The 27,741-nt window shown below is 41.9% G+C and overlaps 1 protein-coding gene and 1 pseudogene across 2 annotated transcripts in view; both read right to left on the bottom strand.

Annotated features, from left to right (window-relative positions):
* Positions 1 to 3,366: 3,366 nt before the first annotated feature.
* Positions 3,367 to 27,741, bottom strand: part of PRRG1 (proline rich and Gla domain 1) — a 29,164-nt gene continuing 4,789 nt past the window's right edge. For both annotated transcript variants that reach the window (XM_089511821.1, XM_089511822.1), the window contains exons 2-4: positions 14,534 to 14,568; positions 7,847 to 8,007; positions 3,367 to 7,273 (exon numbers count right to left, since the gene is read on the bottom strand). In XM_089511821.1, the coding sequence (XP_089367947.1) occupies positions 6,779 to 7,273; positions 7,847 to 8,007; positions 14,534 to 14,543 (666 nt within the window). In that variant the 5' untranslated portion in view covers positions 14,544 to 14,568 and the 3' untranslated portion in view covers positions 3,367 to 6,778. The remainder of the gene's footprint in view (positions 7,274 to 7,846; positions 8,008 to 14,533; positions 14,569 to 27,741) is intronic.
* LOC149319489 (ATP synthase F(0) complex subunit k, mitochondrial pseudogene) overlaps positions 24,153 to 27,741 on the bottom strand; it is a 32,569-nt pseudogene continuing 28,980 nt past the window's right edge.

The raw sequence follows: 27,741 nt of genomic DNA, 5'->3' as shown, positions 1-27,741 counted from the left end.
CGAAGATCAAAAGTATGATGGATTTTAAAATATGCATGGAATAGCCGACTGCTTTCTTTGAAAGCTGTTAGGCTTCCCAGTGTCTCTGAGAAGTCACAATCCTGTTTAGAAATTTAAGACCAATCTCTTAATAGCTGTTGCTAAGGAAATCATATTGATTGGTTTTAATCACAAGCCAAGCAGTTATGGCTTAAGAAGAGAGTGTGCTGTTGCATAAGACTCTTGGGTTAATTGTTGCAGCATTAAAGTATCAAAGAGCAGCAAATGTAGTCAAAAGTATAATATATAGCTATAGCTGCTTTCATAATACCCATATTCTTGTTCAGTGTTAGCCATGATCAGCATTGTTATTTTTATAAACATTTGAAAACTACCCAGCTTTCAAATATTATGGATCATAACAAAAAAACAACAACAGGACTTTCAGTCAGGTAGATAGACCATGTTCTATTCACTGCTGAATGACAATGTGGGAAGCTGTTCATGGGATTCTTTATATGAGAAGACAATAGCTGGTGGCAAAAACAACAATGAAGGGCAGAACTTCTCAGCATATACTAATGCAGCAGCAGTCCTGATGAATTAAAAGCCATGACTCATATCTCATGTGCTTCTCCCACTGAAAGGGATACTATTTTTAGTAATGACGCATCATTCATCCAATTTACAAGAGAAATGCAGGTCACAATTATTCACTTTCAGACCTTTCAGGCTTGGGTCAAAGTATCTTGACAAGGGCCATAAATAATCTGTTATACACAGAGCAGTCCAGATGGCAGTGGTACCTTGATGATGGTCAACAGTACAGTACTTTGCCAGAGTAATGCACCTTACAATAAAGTGTAGGGTCTCTACAATGCCATGTATTGTGGTGGTACTACAGCTGCCTGAAACAAATAGAAAAGTGGCAAATCATCGTGCTAAAACTAGGAAGGGCAGACATGGTACCTTGCTTCAATGCTATATTAGTATGGTGAACAATTAAGAGATGAAACTAGGAGGCACAAGGAAAATAGGGTTGTGGGGCACATAATGATGCCCTCCTCCTTTGGATTCAAACTACAGGAAAAGAGATACTGTCTAAACATTAGGAAGAGGTTCCTGATGGTAAGAGCTGTTTGACAATGGAATCTATTGCCTTGGAGTGTGGTGGTCTCCTTCTTTGGAGGATTATTTTGTTTTGTTTGTAAAATATTTTTATTGATAATTCTTAATTAAGAAAAAAATGTAAAGAACATTAAAAAGACTCACACATGACAGCTAGTGGACAGAATCCAACAAAAGGTTAAACAAACAAACAGCCCCTCCCAGAGAATAAACACACATGTAAACAAAGCAAAACAAACAAACAGCCCTAACCATCTGTCTTTTACTTTCCCACCCACCTCCTCACCCATAAATCTTATATTGAGCTACTTTTCTTTGCCTCCAGGCTTCTACTCTGACATGTAATACTTCCTCAATAAATATTATTCAGTTATATAAACAACCTTCTCCATAACACAGAAAAAGGATAATTTACAATTCAAATTTAATAATTAAATTATCTCCTGGTCTTTTTTTATAATATATATATATATATATATATATATATACACACACACACACACACACACACACACACACACACACACACACACACACACACATACACACACACTGCATATAATGCATACAAAATGCATATTCTATAAAATATTCCAGGTCTGTAAATACATTTGCATTGGGTTTCCTTTTAATAAATTAGTCAATTTATCCAACATGCCAAGAACAACCAATTTCTCTCTAGTTTCTTCTTTGAATGTTTTAAAGCACAGTCTGGATGACCATCTGTCGAAAATGCTTTGTTTGTGTATTCCTGTATAGCAGGGGGTTCCTGTATAGCATGGGGTTGGACTGGATTGTCCTTGTGGTCTCTTCCAACTCTATGATTCTGTGATTCCAGAAAATAAAACTACCAGGGCCTTGACCAACACACTTTTACCCTTTTTGTAATTTACACCAGAATAGCACATATAATTAGTTGGATCTCCTCAACATACACTGTCTAGTCATGTGAGCAACGGTCCCATAGAAGTACATAAAACATCTCTCTGGATTTTGACTTGGAGCAAAATACAGTTGGCCCTGTATATCCATGGATTCTTTATCCATGGATTCAAGCATATATTAAAAAAATATAAATTCCAAATAGCAGTAAGGGGTGTTCGACAGTGGAACACACTCCCTTGGAGTGTAGTGGAATCTCCCTCCTTGGAGGTCTTTAAACAGAGGCTGGATGGCCATCTGTCGGGGATGCTTTGATTTGGATTTCCTGCATGGTAGGGGGTTGGACTGAGTGGCCTTTGCGGTCTCTTCCAATTCTATGATTCTGCCTTTTTATATAAGGAACATTTTACTGTGCCATTGCATTTAATGGTACCTGAGTATCCACAGATGTTGGTATCCATGGGGGATCCTGAAATCAAATCCCAGCAGATACTGAGGGCCCACTGTATCTGCTGAGGAATGGCAAAATGAATGGCACAAAATAAAAACAGATTAAATCATAGACTATGGAAGATGTTGCATCTCCTCAGGCTAAAGCCCAAGTATAAAATCAGCATACTGTGTAAATAATGATCCCAGCCATCTCAATAGCTTGTTGAGAAGCTACAATGGAGTAGTTAATGTGAATCTAAGAGGCCTAAATTTAAAAAAAATTACTACAGAAGTTTGGGCTCAAAGGGATGCTCAGCGAATTCAGTATCCACTAACCCAGCTGAACATGCCTTAATCTAGATGTAACTCTTGTTTTAAACATACTGGAGTTGTAGACCTTACTGTAAACCTAAAAAAAATGTTTTATGCTTCCTTATGCATAATCATTCCACCACTTTAAGAAATATATTGTCCTCCAAATAGGTTTTCAATTTTCACTTTATCAAAGATGCTGTACTGAAATGGATAACCATTAAATTAATTGCCTTATAATTACCAGTTCAAAACCCTGAAGTAATTTCAGTTTAATAAAGAGTCATGTTCCCTCAACTTTATTTCAGTCAAATAAACTCTTTGGCTTTTGGGTGAGAGACTAACAAGTAATGTTATCTGATCACTCTGTTCTTGCAAAGTCAGCAATAATTCTGTGGTATTTTAAAATTTAACAAAGATGAATGTACAAGTCCCAGCAAGAAATTAAAAGTGTTATTTTGAAAGTTATTTGAACAATGCAGTTTATCATTATATTGTGAAAGAAGTTCTGATAAATATGCAGTCTGACAAACATTTAAAGGTTCTTTTTAATATTATACTACTGACATAGCAAACCTACAATATCCTTTTATTTGCGACAATAAAACAAGACTAAAATAAAAACCCCGAGGAACTAATTAAAAAAACAGTTTTATTTAACATAAGAGCCCCCGAATTATTTTTAAAACAGCATAATTTAAATGTAAACCATACATAAAAATATTTAATACTGCAGTCAAATTTAGGTTATTTATGTACTTTGAAATTATCACATGAGTCAACAGTTATTGACAAAACAATGACTTCTACATTCTTACTGGTCTTTAGTAACTTAGATATATTTAGAACTTCACAAGATAATGACATTTTTAAAATCTATGTATGCATTTTTAATAGTCAACCAAAAACAATACACTCAAACATCTAGAATACTGAGAGGTGAGGTTATGCATCTTATATTATTATTTATTGCAAGGAAATATTTTTATTTAAAAATAGTTAAGAATATCATGAAAAAATAAAAGCTCTGTATAAATTGCTGTATGTTGGGTTAATAAATTTGATAAAATCAAAATGGCAAAGCAGAAAAATATGCTAACAGGAAGGTTCACTTTCAACAGTTCATAGAACTGGAATTACTGCAACACAAGAAAAAAAAATCTACAGATGGGAACAAACCAAAGTATTCTGTAAAAGCAGATACTTGTATTTTAGTTCATTTAAAAACTCACACTGTCTGTGTTCTTTAATGAGCAGCAACATAGAAACCAACCACATAATCGGTGAGAACCCTAGATCTCTCTCCTCCACCACAAATAATTTTTGTAGAATAGATATGAGGCACCATAGCAGAGGAATGACCCAACTCTGGCTGGGCCTTAAAGTGGTTGTGGCAAAGTTAAAAACCCAGGCATCTGGATTACCCCTAATGGGATCTGGCATCTTCCCTGTTATTTAGATGAACCTAACCCAAAAGACACTGACATACACCATATTGTGCACACTTGTCATATTTTTCCTGTGCATATTAAAACAAGCTTTTGGGGGGCAGTAGTAATTTTAAGAAATTAATAATCAATGTGCACTAATTTATAGCTGACACAAGCAGTTGGCTCAATAACAACTCTGCCAAAATGAATTAAACCTCCTGAATGAACCTCCTTGTCTATGTCTACTTGGAGGCTTGCAATGATTCTTTAGGCTTATTTTTTGGTGAGAGAAGGGGAAGATTGATAAGTGGTCATGATCAGATAAGTACACATGTCCTTGTTAGAGAGAGGATGATTTTTCAGAAGAACAGTTGGCCCCTGATAAAAATAAAATTTATTCATTCCCTCATGGCAGCAACTGATGTGCCTTGTTGGAACTCTAACACTCAGTGGCACAGTACTGTGTAATATATGAATCGAGTCAAGTGACTATTTCTTGGTTCTGTATTCACAACTACAGTCCACCCTTCATATCTGTTCCAGACCCCCTCCCCCGTAGATAAAGAAAATTGCAGGACCGTGAGTCCCACTGATTTCAATGGTAGGTGTGACATGAATGTGGCCACTAATGTGGCTTCATGCACACACACCATTGAAAGCAACAGGGCTTGCTGTCTGTAGATGGTTAAATCCGTCTGTGGATGGCAAGCCCGTGGATATTGAGGGCCCGCTGTACTAGCAGTGATCTGAATCCCAATGTATGGCAATTGAGAACTTAGGTAGAGGGCAGAAAACAGAAATGGGAACACATAAGGCAGCAAGTGAGAGGTAGAGAGGTAGTCAAAGAAAAAGGCAGAGGAGAAGTGAGTATAAGGGGCTAAAAATTAAAACTACTGTATATGTTTATTCCATTTATTAACACTTGGAAAAACTACCACCACCTGGTCCTATATTCACCACAATCAGTCGCCTCCAGATTTAAAGACAATATACTTGAAAAAGACCCCATTTAACACAGTCACATAGAACAAAAACTTGATTCTGTATTCTAACAGCTTCACTGAGCACCGCACTATGATATTTAATCAAACAAGCAGATCAAGAGCTCAATTAATTTCATCTTTTACCTTCAAGCTTCTTCCCTGACTATCATATTTCCTTCCTCCTCAAATGTCTAAGTAATCACATGAAATGGTAAAGGTAAGGTGGTGTCCATTCCAAGAATATCTCTCCACAATGAAGCATAGGCTGGAAACTGAGCTTAAAACTCAGTTTTAAAGAAATACCAAAATTTTATAATGGTTTTCTAAAGAAACCTGAGAACATGTTTTCTTCCACTCATGCTATGTATTTAATTCAAACTTAAGCAATCTGAACTCAAGTATGACACATATTTGTCATTCCAACTCTTTACCAGGGCAAAATAATCTCACCTGAGAGAATAGCTCATGTGCTGTGTAAGGAGTAACTTTTAAAATGTATCATCCACCTACAAAACAATTCACACTTGACACCAATCAACAAATCCTGATAGAGCTCACTTTCAGTTTCTTGCCACAGGTATAGTCTTATCTGCCTTTAAAAATTAGCATGTAAAAACACAGAGAACAGCCAGCTTTAAAAGAAGCTCTTTGTTGAAGTAAAAAAGCACATCCAACTCAGAACTCAATACTGCAGCCCAGGATAGTGGGCCATTTCATAACTTGTACGGAAAAAACCCAATATGAATTGGGGCAAATTGCTGAGATTCAACTTAAAACTGGATCAGTTTACTTCCATTTTAACCTAGGGTAAGTAATATGGAGCTATGTTTCTATCAGAAAATCAAGGAAAACATTTAGCCAGCCAGTGAAACTACTTAATCATTGCATATTCTTTATCCATTACAAAAAAATAAAAATAGGAACCTGTGTGCAGTGATGATTTCTTTGTGTATCAATCACATATGGTTACATTTCCCTGCTCTCAGTTCTATTAATTTATGTATTCTTAACTACTCTTACAGTATTCAAGTCAGGCTCTAGCTGCAGGGAAGAGAACAACAACATTAATTGTGACTTGTCAGTATGTGTTTCCCACATCCTAAGGTTTGAAATGTTTAGCATTTTCCCAAGAAACAGACTTTGTGCCTGAACATACAATTGAGTGATCAATATATACTGTATTTTTCACAACAATGGAGACCATTTCCTTTTTTTTTTTTACTGATCAGCCTTACTTATAGCCATTGGCTCTCTGGCTAAGACCAGTATCATCCTTTGAGCGCCCCCCCCCCCCCATTAGCCTTTTTGATTCAAATCCCCTTTTTGTACCTTAGTTATTACTCAGCCCTTTATGTCTGCTACAGAGCTACTTTCAGGAATACAGAAAGAAATACCAACTAATTGAAATGGCATCTCTGGAACTATATACAATTATTATTGCAGACTGCTTTCTTTTTTGAGGGGGGTGGTGGTGAAAAATTCCACAAGGCAAATCAAATCTGGGATAGTAGAAGAGGAAGTAGTGTAATGAATTAAGAACTGTTATAGATATAAACATCAAGCTGCAATAAGATGCTCAAGTCCTAAGGTTTGTTTGTTTTTTTAAAACCCTCTTAAGGTAGTCCTCCTGCTTCACTTGATGATAACTGGAGGTACTGAAATGCTATTCACAATGTCTTCATATTGAGGTGGTGGATCCAAGTGATTTGCAGTTTCGCTTCTTCTTATGCCATTTTCACCAGCAACTTCTTCATATGATGGTGGTGGGTCACAAGTTGAAAGCCTTATTGATAATGAATCTGTATGCCCATCCACATAGCTAAGATATCCCGGAGAGTGTCCATTACCTTCAAACATTTCTTCCTGGGGAGAATGAAGTATGCTGAGTGGCTGAGGAAGGGAACTTCTATCATCACCAATGGATGTATCGCCAGTGGTTCTGCTATGTGCATACATGGACCGTCGACGCATTTTCTTTTTGAACAGACATCTCCATGTGAGAAATATTATCAGAAGAATGATGAAAAGGCCAATGATTAATGGGAAGACAAGGTAAAATGGATACCAGTTATGTCCTGTGCTACTTTCTCCATGGAGTCCATGTGTGTACTCTTTCCAAAACTCCATCTAAAAACAAGTGAAAAGAAAGAAATTTGTTTTCTTCACCTTCAAATTAAAAGATAAAGTTAATTTATACTGCCATTTACACCAACATATTGCATTTGTTACAGATTATTTGCTGCTGTGGAAAATATCTCAGAAAAGGAATGTTTCCACATAGCAAACATCTTGGCATGGTTGCCTCTCAGCTTGGACATTCCCAAATATTCTCATTTGAAATCACATTTGTTGCAACTTGCATTTATAGCCACATGTTTTGACAGTTGAATATTAACCAAATGTGCATACATGCAAGGGTTATAGAAATACATTTATACCAGGGAGGTAGAGTGGATTGCTTCAGTTTTTGTGGATTATCAGTTTAGCAGAAAGCAGCTGACTCAGAGCAAATATCATCCACACCCAAAATATTAAGCTCCTCTGTTTCTGTAGTAAATCTTTGGTTATTAAAGTATGTTATTAAAGTTTGGTTATTAAAGTCCAACAACATGTTGGATGAATCAGACTCTACTTGTACCATACCTGTAAAATCTCATGTGAAATGTTAACACACTTTTTAATTTGCAGTAGCTAACTTACCGTCTTCTCATCATTTTCAAAAGCTTCTCTTGCCTCTTCTTTATCACAGCGTTCCTCATAGCATTCACGTTCAATGTTTCCCTGCTTAAATTCTTCCAAAAGCCCATTAGCCCGTGGGTATCTTTTTAAGACAGAATTGGCATTAGCCTCTGTGAGGAACACTGCAGAAAACAAGGAAATAGTTGTACCTTACAGGTGTAATATTGAGATTTTCAAGGAGTTCAGCATAAAACTAATATTCTGGAGCAAGAAAATAAATATTTTATTCCAAAATAAGTTTGAGTCTATTGAGTAACCTACCACCAGTAGTTAAAATGAACTGGTTTTGTTTATCATTTTTAACTGCCGCTACTGGAACTGTCTGGAGAATGCAGCAATACTGAAAACCATTCCAGGACAGACTATGAGGCAAAACAAAGGCCTAAATCCAATTGCTATTTGCAACTAGAACAAACCCAATTAATCAATTACTAAATGGTACAAGGCAGCAGTTATGTAAATCCCATTGATTCAGTGAACCCACTCTAGCTGGGACTTACAATTGGATAGAGGCCTATAAAACTGTAAAGAATTGTAAAGAGATGACTGGTCAGAGGTTAACACAGTGGATTTTTAAAAAAATGAATATTTGGTTTCATTTGAACTGGTTGGCATAGTCATTTGGAAGAGAGCCACTGGATAGAAGGAGAAGGGCTCAGAAAGTAACAACTCTTCCAGTTTGAGACCACTCTACTGGAAGATTAGAAAACCACAGCCAGTAATTTTGGAGAACATGAAGCCATGCTGTAAGTTTATGTTGAAATTTTAAGAGTAGCCCAGTGCTAGAGGAATTCAAAAAGGATCTTCAGAAAGTAGTACCTTTTTTGAAACATCTTAGAAGCAACAAGAAGAGTCAGGAGCAGATGAACACTCATGACTGCGAAAGGCTGGCTGGGATACACGTTAGAGACATTTGGTTAGAGGAAAAGGTATTGAAAGCTGGAAAAAATTCTCTGGTACACAAGTTTAGGTGCATTTAATCTATTCCACCCATGATTCCATTATTTCTTAAATATATGCCTTAATTTTATTCACCCTATGAAGTTGTCTCTACTGGTGGTCTGCTCTTATGTCTTTCCTCCAGGAACCAAATTACTGAATTTTATAAAGTACAGATTATTTATTTTGGTGACATTAACTAAAAGGTTTATAGTTGAAACTGATGTTCTCTATGGGGATTATCACATGGGAGGCTTAGCGCGAGCTAAACGCCTGCAAATCACTCCAGAAGCATGAAGGTGTGATAGCCAGTCATACTTCTAAAGCAGCAGTTCCCAACCTTTGTTGGGCCACAACCCCCATTGCGCGCAAAAGTCCTGCCCATGACCTCCCTCATTGGTTAGGAGGCCAGGTAGGGGTGGGACTTTTGACCGCCTACAAGCCCCAGCAGCCTTTGCGGCCAGAAGTCCCGCCCCTACCTGGCCTCCCAACTAATCAGGGAGGCCACTGGCGAAGAAGGGGTGGGACTTCCGGCCGCAAAGGTCGCTGGGGCTTGTAGCCCTGTCCTTGTCCCCTTCTACCCACGGGTGCCTGGCTTCCGTGGGGAGAAACAGAAGAGGAGGCGGCAGCCCCGGCCCTTTCCCCTTCTCCTTGTGGGTGCCTTTGAAGGCACCCACGAGGAGAAGTGGAGAGGAGGCGGTGGCCCCGGCCCTTTCCCCTTCTCCTCGTGGGTGCCTTTGATGGCACCCGCGGGGAGAAGCGGAGAGGAGGCGGCCCCGGCCCTTTCCCCTTCTCCTTGCGGGTGCCTTCGATGGCACCCGCGAGGAGAAGGGAAGAGGAAGAGGCGCCCCGGCCCCTTCTCCTTGTGGTTGCTGGTGCTAGCGCCGGCACCCGCAGGGAAAAAGAGAGGAGGGGGAGGCAGGGGGGAATCTCAACCTGGCGACCCCCAAAGGGGTCGCGACTCCCAGGTTAGGAACCCCTGTTCTAAAGTGTCACTGAAGCATCCATTTGCCTCTTCTGTACTGAAAGCATTTGCAGAGCAGCCATTTCTTCAATAACAGGAACTTCTGTTATGAAGAAATGGCTACTCCGCAAACACTTTGAGGACGGGAGAGGTGAGGGGACGCTTCAGCGATGCTTCAAAAGAGCAACTGACTATTACAACTTCACACTTCTGGAGCGTTTTACTGGTGTTTTAACCACAGTAGGGTTGGGTGTGATACTCTCCTATGAGATCTACTTGAGAGCTTCAGGAAGACTATGGCACAAGATGCAAACTTGAAAATACTACAAAGAAAACGTGCTATCTCATTTAGCGAGATAAAAAGCAGTGTTTCTTTTGATCCAGTAATAGAAGCAGGTGGAACATGTCTACAGTTTGTTGGCATACACCCAAAAATGTTTTAGGCATTTTAGATTCTAGTCTGATCCTACACCTATTAGGACTTGAACCAGTTGAGCTGTATGCATACAGCTAATTCATCTTCATATAGTAGGTTTATGAATACATTTTGATTTCACACTGGAACAGAACAACAGGAGAAAGGATTAGGGATTAGCAGATCTGTGCAAGCCAAGGCTGTATTTATAACTAACAGGTTAGTTTATATACAAATACACCTAAACACAGATATCTACAAAAATATTTGGGAAATGATTGTAAATAAGGTAGGATTCCTACAGCTTCAAGCATTGCGCAAAGCTAAAAAATGTGATGCTTTGTCAACCAAGAAAACACATCATATCTATTTAAGATGTTGGTAATTATCTCTCTTTGCATCAATATTATTCCATTACCATTAATCAAGAGATTACCAAACTAAATTCTGATTAACTCTTTATATAACTATAGGGAACCCTTTCTGTGGGCACACACCCTGTTGCCCCAGCACAGAGTTTGTCAGAGTTTGTTGCTAGAAAGCCAAAAGGACATGGCACTTTGAGATAAATAGTGTGTTTTGGGTTGCAATTTGGGCACTCAGGCGGGTTACATACCACCGAGAAGCAGCGCTGTCCCACCGCCGCCTCTTGCGGCATCTGGGAGCCGCAGCTGCCACACCGCGGGGCTCCCAGACGCTCAGAGGAAGGAGCACGGAAATCGCGCTCCTTCCGGGGCCGGCAAAAAGGCGCACTATGCACTGTGGCGCGGCCTCAATACGTCACAACTGCGCCGCCTCACGTGGAGGCGGCGTGGTTGTGACGTAATCATGGCGGCGGCCGTGTGGAACGGCTGCTGCCATTTTGTGCGCGCAGAGCGCGCACTAGGGTTAAGGGGGTGCGGAAGCACCGCCCCTTCCTAACCCTAGTATGCGCTCCGTGCGTACTTTCTGGTGGTTTATAACCCGCCTCAGTCTCTAAAACATTCGCCATCACTGAACTATACCATGAATGACTTTCACATGGACAATTAATTAACTAACTGCTACTCAGTTAATTACTTGCGACAATTAACTAACTACTGCTACTATTATTATTTCTATCCTGCCTTTCCCCCTGTTCAGGACTGAAACAGGCTTACAACAAATTAAAAAAATGTAGTGTTAAAAATCTACAAGATGTGAAAGTTAAAATGAGATTAAACAACCAGAGACTTAAACCAGACATATAGCATATAAAATTAAAACACACACACACCACAGTACAAAAATTAGCAAGATTCTGCACATTATTTGGTGGGATGGGCCTTATATATTCAATCATCAAATGTCTGTCTAAACTGTCTTGACTTGACTGTGAAAAGAAAGTAGGGAGAGTACCAGTCTAATTTCTCTGGAAACGGAGTTCCAGAACCTGGGGGCAGCCAGTGAGAAGGCCCTCTCCTGTGTTCCCACCAGACGTACCTGTGAAGGTTTGAGACAGAGAGAAGCACCTCTTCAATAGTCTCAAAGTTGGTTCATAAGGGAGAATACAGTTCTTCAAATAACCTGGACCTGAGCTATATAAGGCTTTATAGGTCTTAGAATTATAGAGTTGGAAGGGCTATCCAATCCATCCCCTGCAGTGCTGGTCAAAGCTAGTACTTTGAACTGGAAATGGACCAGGAGCCAGTGGAGCTGTTGCCACAACTGAGTTATGTGTTTCCTGCAGCCAGTCTCCAGTTAGCAATGTGGCACAATTCTCTGGAGCAGTTGTAGTTTCCAAACACTCTTGAAAGGCAGCCCCACATAGAGTGTTATAGTAATTTAACCAGGATGTAACTAATGTCAAAATGGCCAGATCTGGCATCTCAAGGAATGGTTGCAGCAGGAACACAAGCTTTAACTGTGCAAATGCACTCCTAGCCACTGCTGAAACCTAGACTTCTAGGCCCAGAGCTGAATTGAGGATCACACCCAAGCTGCAGAATAGCATCTTCAATTATAGGATAACCCCATCCAGTACAGGCTAAATCCCTATTCCCTGATCTGCCTTTTGACTGACCAGGGGCACATCTGTTTTGTCTGGATTAAGTTTCAATTTATTTGTTCTTATCCAGTCCATTACTGATGTCAGGCACCAACTTAGAACCAAATCAACTGTCTTGGTTTGTGGTGGAAAGGAATAATACATTTATGTGTCATGTGCATACTGGTTGTACTGAACCTCAAAACTCCAGACAAGTTCTTCCAGCAGTTCCATGTATATGCTAAATAGCATGGGGTAAAGAACCAAGCCTTGCAGGACCCCACAGATCAATGGCTGAGGCAGTGAGCACTGCCTTTTGCACCTCCAGGAAGAAATGGAGCCACTATAAAACAATGACTCAAGTCCCATCAAGCAAGGAGATCAGAAGAAAACCATGGCCAACGTTATTGACAGCCACCAAAAGATTCAGCAGAACTAGCAAGAACACCAGTCCTGACATAGGTCATCCACCAAGATGGCCAAAGCTGTGTCTGTCCCATAAACAGGCCTAAAACAAAACTGAAATGGATCTAGATCATTCATCTCACCCAGAAACTTCTGGAGGTGGGAGGCCACCACATGCTCCAGAACCTTGCCACAAAAAGGGAATGTTAGAGACTTGACGATAATTATCCAGAATGATGGGATCCAGGGATTATTTTTTTAAATAATGCCTTTATAACACCCTCCTTCAAGCAAGCTGGAACTCTACCTTGTTTCAGCGAGGCATTAATCACTCCCTCTACTCACTCAGCCAGTCTCCTTCTACCTTTTATAAGCCAGGAAGGGCTAGGATCTAACTTTCCTGTAGTGGTTCTCACTTCCTCAAGAATCCTGTGCACATGCTCAGGTTGTACAAACTGAGAAGTACTCTTTATCATCAGAGAAGGAGAGGTCAAAATTACATCCCCTAGATTTGTATCAATTACAGTCACCCCTCCAAGTTGAAAATGGCAGACTTGACAATCCACGGAAAGGCAACCCGCCACTGAGGTGAATGGGGTAGGCTCCCGCGGTGTGTGCCCTATTCTTGCACAATTCATTTTAATGGGGCTTGATTATCTGTGAGTCTCCTAACTCATGGGGGTGGTGGTGTCCGAAACAGATCCCCTGCGAGTTAGGACTGTATAGCACCCAGGACAGAGCAGATTTGAGTAATTTTTTCTGCAAAATGTTCACAGTGGACTGTGAAGTGGTCTGGATTTTTCTTTCTTGGGCCTGTGAGTAAAAGATGCTGACCACTTGAAACAGCTCTGCATGAAACAGCTCTGTTAGCCAGCTTCTTGCAGAGAAGGAGTTAACATACACACGATGCAATAGCAGCAGAGAAGAAATTTGCCTTTGCTGCCTGTATTGTTCCAGAGTAGGCCCTCAAATAAGCTTTATCCTGTGTTGGATCAGACCTGCTCTGAGTTTTCTGCCAACATCATTCTAGTTGCTCTCTCACTTGTTTCATTGCCACCAGCTCCCTGGAAAAACAGGGGGCTGGTTTGGCTTCACCCTGGGAGAAGGTACACTTGGGCACAATTGTGTCCATTGTCCTAGTTATTTATGCATCCTAGGGGTCAGCCAGGGATTCAGCAGGGTCACCTGTCTAGGAAGAACTCCCCAAGAACCATCAGGAATCCATCTTGATCCATAAGCTTTGTGAGGTGGACTATTTTGATAGGTCCCCCACTCTTATGCAAGTTCTGAGTCCCAGCAAGTATAAACCACAACAGGCAGTGATCTGTCTATGACAACCAAATTATAGAAAGTCTTTTCACTCTTGGATCACCATAATCTCATCCAGTACAGAAGACATGGTCCAGAATGTGGCCAGTGGCACACTCATTTATTCATAGCCATTATTCTCCAAGATATTTTTGCACCCTGAAATTATCTTTCTTTCTTGTTCTGTTTTCCTCCTAAAAGTTAGGAGAGAAATATATCACATGCTGACTTTCTGACATAGCAAAAGCTTCTGTTGGTGCCAAAGCTAGTGTGTTCAGCAGTGCTTTCCTGCATCCTCTGCAATTTGTGGACAATTTGGAGAAGGGCATCTGTGCCACCTGGACATCACTGGCTCCTGGCAACTTGATATACTGAGGGCAACTTAGTGCCAGATTTGGGGAGGCATGCTTGCAATTTCTCATCACAGATACTTTGCTATTACACTAGTACTGGAGAAACAACTTCATTCCAGCTAGGCAAACAAGATTATCGGCTGAGGTGGAGGAAAAAAGTACACGTGCATTTGGAACAAAAGCATTGGTCTAGCATTACACATTCTCTAAACTGAGTGAAATCTCTATGAAGCATATACAGATACATACAAAGACTTACCATTATCCATATTTAGCACTGTCTCCTGGAGTTTCCTGGAACAGAAGAAGGAAGTAAGCTAGTATTAATATCAGGAAACCTCCCAGTCAGGGTGCATGTTAAAGATTGTGTAAGTGTTATTAAATTACAAGCTAATAATAATAAAATATTTATTTATAGCCCGCCTTTCCTCAGATCAAGGCGGGTTACAGAAAGTGCCATTACAAGATAAAAACACAGCAAATATACATTAAAATAGCAATCACCAAATACAATCAATGCAATCAACAATATAGCTAAGCTATTCTAAAGAAATGTCCTAGGAGTTTATCACACTAGCGAGATCCTGCGGGAAAACGGGAGTTAAACAGGATTGAAAGTACATTTTAATTTAAACAAAACTTACAAATTTGGGGAGTTTATCACACTAGGGGACTGCCCAAGTATAATAATGCAAAGTCCCCCTGCGCCTCCTCGCCGGACACCGCCGCCAGAGCCGCGCTTCTGCCGGGCGGCCTCCTCCCGGTGGTGTCGGAGGTGCGCAGCTGCGAAGCTGCGCATCGCCCCGGGAGTGCCGCCCACGGACTGCAAAAGGGGACCGCTGCGGGACTCTTTTCTTCTTTTGGCTTGCCTTGGCGTTTTGCGGCAGCCATGGAGGGGCCCTTTAAGGAACATCTGGGGGGAAGGCAAGGAGGAGGCTCACCAGGTGAGAGCGGTGAGCATAAAGCCGGGCGTCCGGACCTTCCTGCCACGCCCCCCACGCCCCCTCCGCCTCCTTGCCGGACACCGCCGCCAGAGCCGCGCTTCTGCCGGGCGGCCTCCTCCCGGTGGTGTCGGAGGTGCGCAGCTGCGAAGCTGCGCATCGCCCCGGGAGTGCCGCCCACGGACTGCAAAAGGGGACGCTGCGGGACTCCACAGCGCTACCACCGCGCAGCTGTGCAACTGCGCAGCTCTATTGGGCTAGGGAGGGTGAGGGTTAGCCTTAGAGCAGAGGATGCCTGTGGTGGCTAACCTCTGCTCTCTGAGTTGCTGGAGGAGGGTGGGGGGAGGTCATGGATGCGGGGGATGCATGGGCTGGGGAGGAAGGGGATAACATCGCCTTGAGCGGAGCTCCCATTGAGGTTGTGCGGGGCAGGGGGAGGTATGGCAGTGGGAAAAGGGACTTGCGTTCCAGGGGAAGGCGAGATCGATGCGTCATATCTATCTCTCCTTCCGGTCCCCTTCCCAACCTAAGGGAGCTGAGGGTCGCTCCAACCGTGCCACAAACCCTGTCGCTGCTCCTGTGCAACGCCAGATCGATTAACAACAAGTCCCACATCCTCCACGATCTGCTGGAGGACCAAGGTTGCGATCTGGCTTGCATTACCGAGACCTGGCTTGGGCCTGAAGGGGATGCTGTGTGGGCTCAGGCCCTGCCTGCCGGGTTCTCGGTGAAGGACCAGCCCAGGTTAGGTGGGCGGGGGTGTGTGTGTGGCCTTGATACATAGGAACACCATGTCCCTCACCAGGAACCACATTCGTCAGACGTCCTACATCGAGTGTATCTACCTGACCCTAAAAGCGAAGGACAGTCTAGGGATTCTGTTGGTGTATCAGCCACCCCGTGCGCTAACGGACTCCCTTAACGAGCTGACACAGCTGGTCGCTGAACTGATGCTGGAGACGCCCAGGCTACTTGTCCTGGGCGACTTCAACATCTCCCTCACGGCCAGCTATGTTCCACCCGGTGCAGCTCGCGAATTCATGGATACCATGGCGGCCATGGGCCTGTCCCAGCTGATCTTGGGTCCCACGCATTGTGCGGGTAATACTCTTGATCTGGTCTTCTGTTCGGATGCGGAAAATCCGTGGGCGGAAATAACTAATATTTCCCCCCTGCCATGGACGGATCATTTCCTGGTTGAGGCAAAAATCAAGGTCTCTACCCAGATCCCTCCCGGGGGTGGTGGACCTATTAGGATGGTCCACCCTCGAAGGCTGATGGAACCCAAAAGGTTCCAAGAAGCCCTAGAGGGATACATGGTTGGAAGTGACAGCGACTCTGTTGATGCCCTGACTGGTATCTGGAATACCGGTCTCTCGAGGGCTATACACAGTATCGCTCCCAAGCGCCCTCTCAGACCCGCTTCCAAAACTAAGCCCTGTTATACGGAAGATCTCCGGGCGAGGAAGCGGGAACTGCGACGGCTAGAGTACCGTTGGCGGAAACACCTTCGCTTAGACGACAAGACTCTCCTAGACCAACTGTTAGTGGACTATGGAGAGGCGATACGAGCAGCTAAGAATTCGTTCTATGGTGCTCGCGTCGCGTCCGCGGAGTCGAGTCCAGCAGAGTTGTTCAGGGTAGTCAGGGAGCTAACTCAGCTCCCTCCTGCCCCGAACCAGATCCTTGAACCTTCTAAGGCCTGCTGTGACCAATTTAACAACTTCTTCACGGATAAAACTTCTCGGATAAGCGAAGGTCTTGACGCCGACATTCAAGCAGAACCTAGGGTAGAGGCATCCAGAGCCTCCTTGGACTTAGTTAAACTGGATCGGTTTGGGTTGGTAAGTACCGATGATGTGGACAAGATCCTCGGAAGTGTTCAGAAAACGACCTGCTCTCTCGATCCCTGTCCCTCATGGCTAGCAGCCCAGGGGGGACCGGCAGTGACTTTACTGTTACGCCGGATTATTAACACATCCTTGAGGGAAGGGCAATTTCCATCTGATCTCAAATTGGCCACTGTAAAACCTTTATTAAAAAAGCCCTCCCTCGACCCCCTGGTACATAATAATTATCGGCCAGTCTCACTGCTGCCATTTTTGGGGAAGGTGATCGAGAGGGCGGTTGCAATCCAGCTTCAGGCGGTCTTGGATGAAACGGATTATCTGGACCCATTTCAAACTGGCTTTCGGGCGGGTTACGGGGTTGAGACGGCCATGGTCGCCTTGGTCGATGACCTCCGTCTGGGCATCGACAGGGGAAGCGTGTCCCTCTTGGTGCTCTTGGACATCTCAGCGGCTTTCGATACCATAGACCATGGTATCCTTCTGGGGCGCCTGGCAGGGGTGGGAATCGGGGGCACTGCGCTCCAGTGGTTCCGGTCCTACCTCTCTGGGAGGTCCCAGATGGTGCAGCTGGGAGACGTGTGCTCCGACGAGAGGGCCCTTAAAACTGGGGTCCCTCAAGGAGCCATTCTGTCTCCCATGCTATTTAACATTTACATGAAACCGCTGGGAGAGATCATCCGGAGACATGGGGCGCGGGGTTATCAGTACGCTGATGATACCCAAATAATTTTCTCTATGTCTCCGACTGATGCAGTGACCGAGGATGGCGTCTCTCCTCTCGTGGCCTGTCTAGAGTCAGTAATGGGCTGGATGAGGGAAAACCGACTCAAGCTGAATCCAGAGAAAACGGAGGTACTTGTGATAGGTTCCTCTGGTCCAGGAATGGCGGTGGTTCCACCTGTCCTGAACGGGGTCACGCTCCCTGTGAAGGACTCCGTGCGCAGTCTGGGGGTGCTTCTTGACTCGTCCCTTCACCTGACTGCTCAGGTGAATGCGACGGTCAAGAGCACCTGTCATCAGCTTCGGCTTATTCGCCAGCTGCGTCCATACCTGGCCTAGAGGGACCTTGAAACTGTGGTACATGCTCTGGTAGCCTCGAGACTGGATTTCTGCAATGCACTCTACATGGGGCAACCCTTATACCAAGCCCGGAAGCTACAAATGGTACAAAACATGGCAGCCAGGCTGGTCACTGGTACTTCCAGGGCCAGCCACATTACACCGGTGTTAAAAGATCTGCATTGGCTGCCGATTCGCTTCCGGGCGCAATATAAGGTGTTGGTGATGACCTATAAAGCCCTAAATGGCTTGGGCCCAGGATACCTGAAGGACCGCCTCTCCCCATACATTCCGTCCCGCACCCTCAGAACATCTGGGCAGCAACTACTTAGGGTTCCCGGGGCTAGGCTCGTCTCCACTACCAGGAAGACATTTTCCATCACCGCCCCGGCCCTCTGGAATATGCTGCCCATAGAGCTCCGCTCGGCCACCTCCCTGGCCCAATTTAAAAGGGATTTGAAGACCTTCCTTTTTGGTATTGCATTCCCCGATTAAGATGTCCTATGGACCTCCTTCCTCTTCACTGGCAAGGGGACTGGCTAACTCGGGGCTTTCTTTTGTTTTTCTGTTTTTTATTGTAATGGTATTGATGTTTTTAATGTATTGTTTTTAAAATGTTGTAAACCGCCCTGATCTGTGGAAGGGCAGTATATAAATAAAATTTTTATTATTTATTATTATTAATCCGAACGTAAAGCAGAGAAAACCAGCAGCTTTTTTACTTTCAGGTTGTTCTGAAAGTAAAAAGCTGCCTTTTTTTCTGTTTTGCATTCGGATTAACTTTGCATTATTTCATGTTACCTCCAAAACATACTGAAGAAGGAGTTCTGTTGCTTAAGATATTGGGTAGGATCAGCAGTGAAAAGTGCAACAATCTTTTAAAAACAAACAAACAAAAACACATCAGTATTTGCCAGAACTGACTATGGCCAATCATTTAATGAAGTGCAGTCTATGAATTACAGTTAACTGTCATTCAGAAACTCTGTAATAGGTAGGGATGTTCATTAGCCACTGCATGCTTAACTTTTTAAGTTGGCTTTTACCTTGAATGTTATTCTTGGTGTAGTTATTTAAAGACATAGCCATATTAGTCTGGAATATCAGTATACAAAGAGATCTTGTTTGCACCTTTAAGATTAACAGAAAGGGAGAAGTTGGTAGCATGAGCTTTCATAGACTTGAATCTACTTACTTAGATGTGTGCACCTCTCTTTCAGTTAGTCTCAAAGGTGCTACAAAATCTCTTTGCATATTGTGTTTTGCTAGTTAGCCCTTTTTATGAGATTCCTTTTTGGGGGTGTTGCGGTAGGGGCATGTTTACATTGAAAATTAAATGGTTTTGGTGAATACCATCTTCCAGGATTACTAATTTAATATGGCTGATTAGACAACAAAGAACTCTAGGGTGGTTTACACACTGTAAGGACCACAGATCTATCTTAAAAAACTAGTTTTATGAAGAGCTGTTTCTGTTTAAAGAAAACTATGTATAACTTTCTCAGAGCTACTTGTTATCAGTCATTTCCAGATGGCATTTACAGACATAATAGCTAGCAATGAGAGGGAGCAAGAAGCTGAGGAATGTAGCTTAACTTTACCCAGTGGAGCATTCAGATGGAACTGTGCAGTGCAGGCATAATTTATGCTCTTCCCTACTGTGCCAGTTGACCTCTTGCAAGTAACACACTCCAAGGCTAGCAATAAACTCTGTATAACCAACTGTCTTTCCCTGCTAAGAGAGAAACTGAAACTGGATAGTCACCAGTGATGTGGATTTCCCTGAAAATTTTAACTGGAAAACTTCCTGATGGCTTCAATAGATTTTCATCCAATTTTGTGCAACATCTAAACTCACTTCAATCTGGCTTCATACCCAGGTTTGGTGTGGAAACCGAGTTGATCATCTTACTAGATGATATCTGATGCAGGAGAGAGGGAAAGTGTAGTACCATTAATGCTCCTAGACCTCTCACCAGCTTTTGATCCCACTGGTTATGGTATCTTACTGGACAGAATATGAGACTAGTAAAACAAGTTTCCTTTGGCAGCTCCAGGATATTTTCCAGAGGCAGACACTGAGTACTTTTGCTTAGCAGCAAGTAAACTGTTCTATGGTGTTCATAAGGTTCCACTCTCTCCCCTATGTTTTTTCAGTATTTACATGGGTGAGCTTATCAGGGGACCTGGGCCAAAATCTCAGCAGACTATTGCTGTCATCTAGAGCTATCTCTCATTCTCAACAGGGGATGTGGAAGTTCTGGATTACAGCTTGATGGATTTATGTTTCCCTCCCTTTTAGAAGTCATGAGTACTGAAACTAAATCACTGCAAATTCTTTGGCCCCATATCACTGCTATATGCCATTAACCACATACTATTCACCAAGAGACAGATCTAGTATCAACTACCATATATACTCGTGTACAAGTCGACCTCACGTATAAGTCGAGGGAAGGTTTTAGGATCAAAATCTTGGATTTTGAAATGCCCCCTGGATAAGTCTAGGGCAGAATTTAGGAGACAGATTTTAAGGTTGGTTTCCAAGTGGAATTGGAGGGGGAAAAGAGAAGCTTGGTTTTCAGAGGAAACACAAGGAGGAGGAGGAAGAGAAGCAAAGGTTTGGAGATCAGCTTGCAAACGGAGGGAAAATGGGGAAATGCAAAGAAGAGGCAAGGTTTGGAGATCAGTTTGCAAACAGAGGGAAAATGGGGAAATGCAAAGAAGAGGCAAGGTTTGGAGATCGGCTTGCAAACAGAGGGAAAATGGGGAAATGCAAAGAGGAAAAAGAAAAGTTTGGAGATAGGACTGAGAAGGGAATCACTCCATGCACACTCACACTGGTGCCTCGCAGCTCTTTCAACAAGTGCTGCCGAGGCACAGAGAGTGGGACATCAGGGCTACTTTTTAAAGGATCTTTATGACCATTATTACTGTTTGTTGTTGGTGTTAACTGTCCTCCAGTCAATCTCAAGCCATGGTAACTGTATTGACCCTTGTATAATTCGACCCCAGATTTTAGGGTCAATATTTGGGCATAGATTTCTTGATTTATAGTTGAATATATACGGTATATCCCTCCTGGGAAAATTACTACGTCCAATAATATTATTACACTATATGGTGTCAACTGATGTGTAGATAAGTGACAGTCATTATATTGCTACCACCAAGCCAGCAATGTATCTTTCAACTCACTGTTACATATCATAACATACAAAGCGTAAATGGGAGTAGCACCAAACACAATCACAGCTAAATAAGATACTGTGTACGCTCTTTCCTACACCTGGCCCTTTGTACAAAATTTGTGTTACTTATCACGGGGTTATAACCTAGGTAAGTACACATTAAGCGTTAGAAAGATGTGTGAAAGAGCATAAGTACTCTTACTAAGTGCATTACAATTACAATGTATCAAAAAAGGCAGTTAGATCCCACTCCCACCCTCATGAGAATTTTGTTAAAATGTAAAGCAGAAGCCCATAACATTTTTTCGCTATCTGATAAGGTACATGTTTTCAACCAACACAACAGATGGGCTTTTGTTCACATAGAAGACGTGTAATTCTTTTGAAGCAAACTGAGGGTGTTTAGATGACTGCTTTACATTCTTGTGGGATATCAAAATTATTCTTTTTTGTTTTCTCCTCCTCTCCCTGTTTCAGGGACAGCAATTTAAAAAAATCAGGAACAGCAAATACATTTTTAATTTAACACCAAAAAAGTTTCAAAGTACTGCTGAGGGAGAACAATAAACTAAACAAATATTTTACATTCTGTTTCTTTTTCTGACCAATGATTATTTATTTACCTTGATTTACACCATTCAAAAACAACCAGACTTTTAAAAAAACTTTCATTAAACAAAGGCTTTATTAAAGTGTTTAAAACTGCACATATTCTAAACTTTCTTTGCCAATACAAGAGCTTCATTATCAGCTTCTTGAAACACTGATAGAAATTAATAGGACATAAATTTTCTTTCAACTCATAATTTCAGCAGGACAGAAGCATGACTATTTCTGGATTTGGACCAAATTGTTAAGAACAAAACACAACTTACTAAGGTACTATAATTTCACATATTATTTATTTGTTAAACCATTACTCTAAATTTGAGTTTACAGTGAAGTAAACTGATTTTACCATCAACATACTGTTTAGAATCTAAAGAGAAAAATATATAAATCTGTTAGTTATCTATGAATGACACATAAAGTGATAAATGTATCTGTTAGGTATTTAACAACTGCGCCTCATGAGAGGGCTGGAAGAACCAACCCTAGGCTAGGTGAAGCTGTGTTGACTTCAAACCACTATCAGCCTAAAGATATCAGCAACTACTTAGCTGGAGGAGGCTGACCTGGCATAACTCAGGCCCTCCCTTGTTGTGAACCTTCTCCACTCCATTTTTGGCTCTTCTGGTTGATCTAAGCTGGCAAGGCAGTTGTGCCAGCAAATTCTTTTGCCAGACAATCTCTGATACCAGTCAGTAGAAGTACAAAAACATCTTCCTTTAAATTGTGTTCAGTTCACCACGGATATATTTGCTATTAGAAAATGAAAGCTAATTCTGAGACTGAGGCTTCCACTGTTTGTGAAACTGGAATTGACCAGTGGTATCACGGGTGGTGGTGGTGGTGACACCCTAGAAAAGGGGGCGACAACCTGTCACCGCTCTCCCCCACAGGCATAACTTGGGACTGTGCGGGTGCCACTCTGAGCCATGGGGGGTCTCCTGCCCGGGGGGGGGGGGGCAGGCAGCCATTTCAGCGGCCTATGCAGCACTATCCAGGCCTGAGTGAATGCTTCCCTGGCCCCAGAGGTCCCACCTGGAAGTCCCACCCCAAGTAGTCCCACCCCCCACACTGGGTGACACTCGCTGTTGGATCCCCACTGGGATTGACTGTAGATCTAAGTAACCTCAGTATTTCATTTGGTACTAAAACTCACAGAGTCAGAAGTACTTCAGTTCCTACAACATAACTGGCATATATCAAGATTAAAAGAGAAGCTCCACTGGTAGTAAATCAAGTAGCAGGTGGTTAGTAATTGATGAAACCCAGCATCTCCTTGCAGCAATTGGGAGTAGTAGCCCCCTAAACATTTAATTCTATCCAGCTGGCACTCTAGTTGCCTGTGGCTGGTTAAACAGGGCCCCTGAAGTGGGGTGTATCCTTCCTTCCAAAGGTGAGTCCTATGGAAGATAGTTTCTGAAAGCTCATAATAGTGTGGAAGCAAACACTGTGTTTCAAATGTACAGTGGCATGACCCATGTCCCATCCCAATAGCTATGAAATCTGTCCCAGCAGGTTGCTAAAAGAAAGTCAATGGTAAACCTTTAATGGCCAAGAGAAAGTAACAGCTATTAATACTGCTTATTAACTATAAAAAATCCTTTCTATGCCACTGTGCAGCTGTCAGCACTTGGACATAATGTTAACGATGACTCCCAAACCCATCTGGTAGCAAAGGCCAAGCTTCCTACCCTTTGCGAAAGTACATTTCAGTGAAGACCTGAAGGAGGAATTGCCACTAATTCTTCCTTGGCAAGAAGCTTAGCTAAGGGGAAGGGAGAGTCTTCAAAGTTTAGAGCTCCTACTGTGGATCAGGCATCAGGATGACAGTAACAATATACCAAACATGTATTATAAGTTGAAACCAGCTCAGCAGAAATAAACATCTCTCAGTTTGATGGTGTTTATTTACAGGTAACTAGTCACTAGACTGCAGTTATGTACAATAAACTTCATGTGATTTTGTTAGTATTTGTTTTGTTTTGAATGTCTGTTTTTAAAGTGGAGGTTATTATTATTATTATTATTAACCTTTATTTATATATAGTGCTGTAAATTTACACAGCGCTGTACATACAATCTTTTTTAGTTAAGACGGTTCCCTGCCCTCAGGCTTACAATCTTTTGTCTTTTTTTATCATTGTTCATGATTTACTGACATGAACATCAGTTTTTACTTGCTGCAGCAAAACATGGAAAGGTCAATGTCAACATATCAGCAACCAGCATTATTTCTGTGTTTCAGCTGGAGTTTGTTTCTTAGGATGTAGTTTAAAGTACAAAATGATCATTGCAATGCTTGCTAAGTGGCTAGCACATAATTTCCCCTGCCTGTTATGGTGTAGGAACTGAAGTACTTCTGAATCCCTGTGAGCTTTTAAATGGAGTTTTTAAGCAGTCTGTTAGAAAAGTAATATATATACAATGCCCATGGTGTGACTCTGGATTTCTCTTGGGGCATGGCTAGGGGGGCTTACATAATGCACTTCGTCATGTTAGGAACTGCACCTTGCCCTAGCTTGTAGGGCACTTGCTTAGAACTCTGAAGTAAAAGAAGATTGCTATTACTGTGAACTCTTTACATGGCTCAGAAACTGAGTTAGTGCACAACTGTTTCACATTTTGCAATGGCTCAAAGACAATAATCATGTCTTCACCAAATAACTTAGTCAGTTTCATATTCCGAAGTCACTCTTCTAAATTAAGTAGAAACAAGACTCCTACAATTGAATGGCCTGGAAAATTAAAATGCTCCTCAATATGCTTTTCTGTCTTCTCTTCCTTAATGTCAAGTTTGTGTCCATTTAATCTTCTCTCTAGAGAAGTGTGTTCTGTTTATAGCTACGGATATTATATCATCCCAAAAGCAAACTTTAAAAATGGGGTTGCAGTGAGAGATACCGCTACAGCTGAGATACTGCTATAAACACTTGCCAGCACCTACTTTTCTCTACATTTGTCCCAGGCCATGTCCCCCACCCACCAGGAAATTGGAAAAGCTACATGCCTGCAGATATGAACAGGAGCGCTGTAAAATATCTCTTCATTCATGGATCATAGGAAAAATTGACTATTAGAGGGAAGTGGAGGACTAGGAAACTTCACAACTCCACATTGGGAATTTCCTAAACAATACTGCTTTTGTACAGGAAACTGCATGCCTGGCATATCTACTATAGTGGAAAATCCATGATGTACATGGTGACCCTCAATTGTATCTGTCTATCTAGAACCACACCCAGTACACTATGCCCCATGATGTATTGTACAGTACTGAAGTAGACAGCGGGTGTTTTTTAAAAACACATTTGCTTTTGTCCAACAAAACAAAACAAAAACCTGAAGAGTACATAAGCTAAGTACATAAGGGAATCTTATTTTTACAGACCAAATGTCTTGGTTTATTAAGCCACAGTCAGTAGATTATGACAATATGCCAACATGGTTACTGCATTTTTCTTTACTGCAGCCATTTCAGAATGTTCTATTCCTTCTTTAGCATTCCTTCTTTGCAATAGAGCAAATTGCAAAAATAGCTAACTCGGCATAGTGTTAAGGCCATAGTTAGTCTGAGGAAACAGATATTTCCTGCTCCAAGCTAACTAAAAAGACATTTTGTTCAACAACTACTGTCTGTCCAAGATGATCCCATGTACGTTTTTTACGAAATAATGAAAACAGAATACACTGATAGAGTCACAACAGTGCAATATGCTTTTTTTCCCTTCTGATTTTTCTCTAGAACACAAAGTAAAAATGGCTGCTGCAATCTCCCCTACCCTTTTTTGCTACTCCAGAAAATAAGCCCACCCTTACTATAGTAAAACAACTACTTAGATCAGGGATGAGTGACAGACTAGGAGTGAACTGGCCCCTCAAGATATCTTGGAGGGCTGCATTCCTTGAAAGAAAAAAAGTAATATAATATAAAAACTAAATAAAAAATTAATAATTAATTTTAATTAACATTTACGTTCAAAAATTAAATGTAGCATCTCTCAGTTTGATGATATTTATTCCCAGGTAACTAGTCACTGGATTAAAGTCATATGCAATAAACTTAATGAGTTTTTGTTGCTATTTGTTTGGTTTTGAATTAAAAAAAACACTTCTGAGCTTAAGAAGTAAGGGGATTGTCTCCTCGTCTACTTGTGCCCCCTCCTCCTTATTGGATCCACGCATCTGCAAAAAGCTACAAGCATTTGAAAAAAATCAAACTTGGCTTAGGTTTGCGAATTACTGAGCCAAAGTTTCCAAAGTTCTCTATATAGCCTTTCAGTTCATCTCCTCCACTTTTCAATCTGAAGTTGCCAGGAAGAGTTTCAAATGGGATTCCAATGAATACATTTTTGTGGCTGTAAATCCCAGCCATGGAGAGCAGAGTGAAAAGGCCCAACTAATTTCACTGCTGCTATTCAGTCTAACCCTTTATGTCAAGAGTAGCAAACATTTTTTATACTTTTTTTAAAGGGCAAGACAGTCTCTATTAGGAATGACTAACAAGAAACCAGAATATTAAAATGGCTGATAGGAAAACTGATGCCTACTGTCAACTGCGAGAGGCAGAATCCAACACATTTCATAGCTCCTAGACACACACTATAGGAGGCTATTTGGGACATGAATGGGAAGACTGTGCATCAATTTGTATCTTTATTGTTGTTACTCCTAGTAGATGCTTACTTGTTTCAAGGAAAACTTTTATTCTGTTACTTTTAGTGCTTTTTTAAAAATTTGTTTCTGATTATTTGCTAGCCATCTTGACCTTTTAGAATAAAATATGTGATCTAATTTTATACCAATCTCCCTCAACCTGGTGCTTGCCAGATGTGTGGGGCTACAATTTCCAGAATGACCCAGCTATGCTGGCAGGGAGTTGTAGTCAACACCCTTGGAAGGCCCTGTATTAAGGAAGGGTGGTTTAAACAAACAGGCAACAGGCTGGCTAGAAATGTCACTTGGGATCTGAGTACTGATTTAGGAGTTTATCACACAGGATTTATGCAGAAGTTTGCAGAGACAGGATTTAAAATGGGAAAATCCCACAAAAGTGGGATTGTTTTCACACAACTTCAATCAGGCATTAATCCACACAGAAAGTGGACAAAATCGGGCACTTTTTACTTTTGGGATTCTCCTGAAAGTAAAAAGCGGCTGATTTTGTCCACTTTCTACACAGGCAATTTTTGCGTTAATGCTCAATACCTAGGGTTGCCATAAGTGAGGACCTCCAAACCAGGACAAATGTAGGACAAATGCAGGACAGCATTTTCAAATGTAGGACACATTTTTAAAAAATGGAGGACACGCAAAAAAAATGAGGCTTCTTTAGAAATGTTAATATAAATCCATGTTTCTTAGGCATGATCAAAATGGAGGACGTTTTGACATTATTCGTAGACAGATCACGGAAATGTACTTCCTTTTCTGGCCACCCCCCTCTCCCCATTCCAAACAATACATTTGAGCATTGAACATGGCTTTATTTTAACATTGCCTCTTGCATATTTCAGAGGCTTATTCCACAACCAAACCCTTTGGTCAAGGGACTTTGGTTTTTCTTCATTTTGACTTGTTTTGTCTGTATTCCACCCCACTAAATAAAGGAGACATGAAATGGAGTTAATGGGTACAAGTTGTTAAACAAAAAAGTCTTGTGAGACTCTGTAGGCAAGAGGTGCACCATGTTAAGAACTGCATTAAGCACACTTAGGCTGCTGCCACACTGCTGTCACTCTCATCACTCCATCCTATGGAATCCTGGGATTTGTAGTTTGTTGTGGTGCCAGGGCTGGGCTTTGAAATCTCAGGCATAAG

Source organism: Sceloporus occidentalis, unplaced genomic scaffold, assembly GCF_023333645.1.
Source record: "Sceloporus occidentalis isolate IW3139 unplaced genomic scaffold, rSceOcc1.0.p SCAF_2, whole genome shotgun sequence".
NCBI lineage: Eukaryota > Metazoa > Chordata > Lepidosauria > Squamata > Phrynosomatidae > Sceloporus > Sceloporus occidentalis.
Note: the sequence above shows the minus strand (reverse complement) of the source record. Positions and strands in the feature narration are given on the sequence as shown.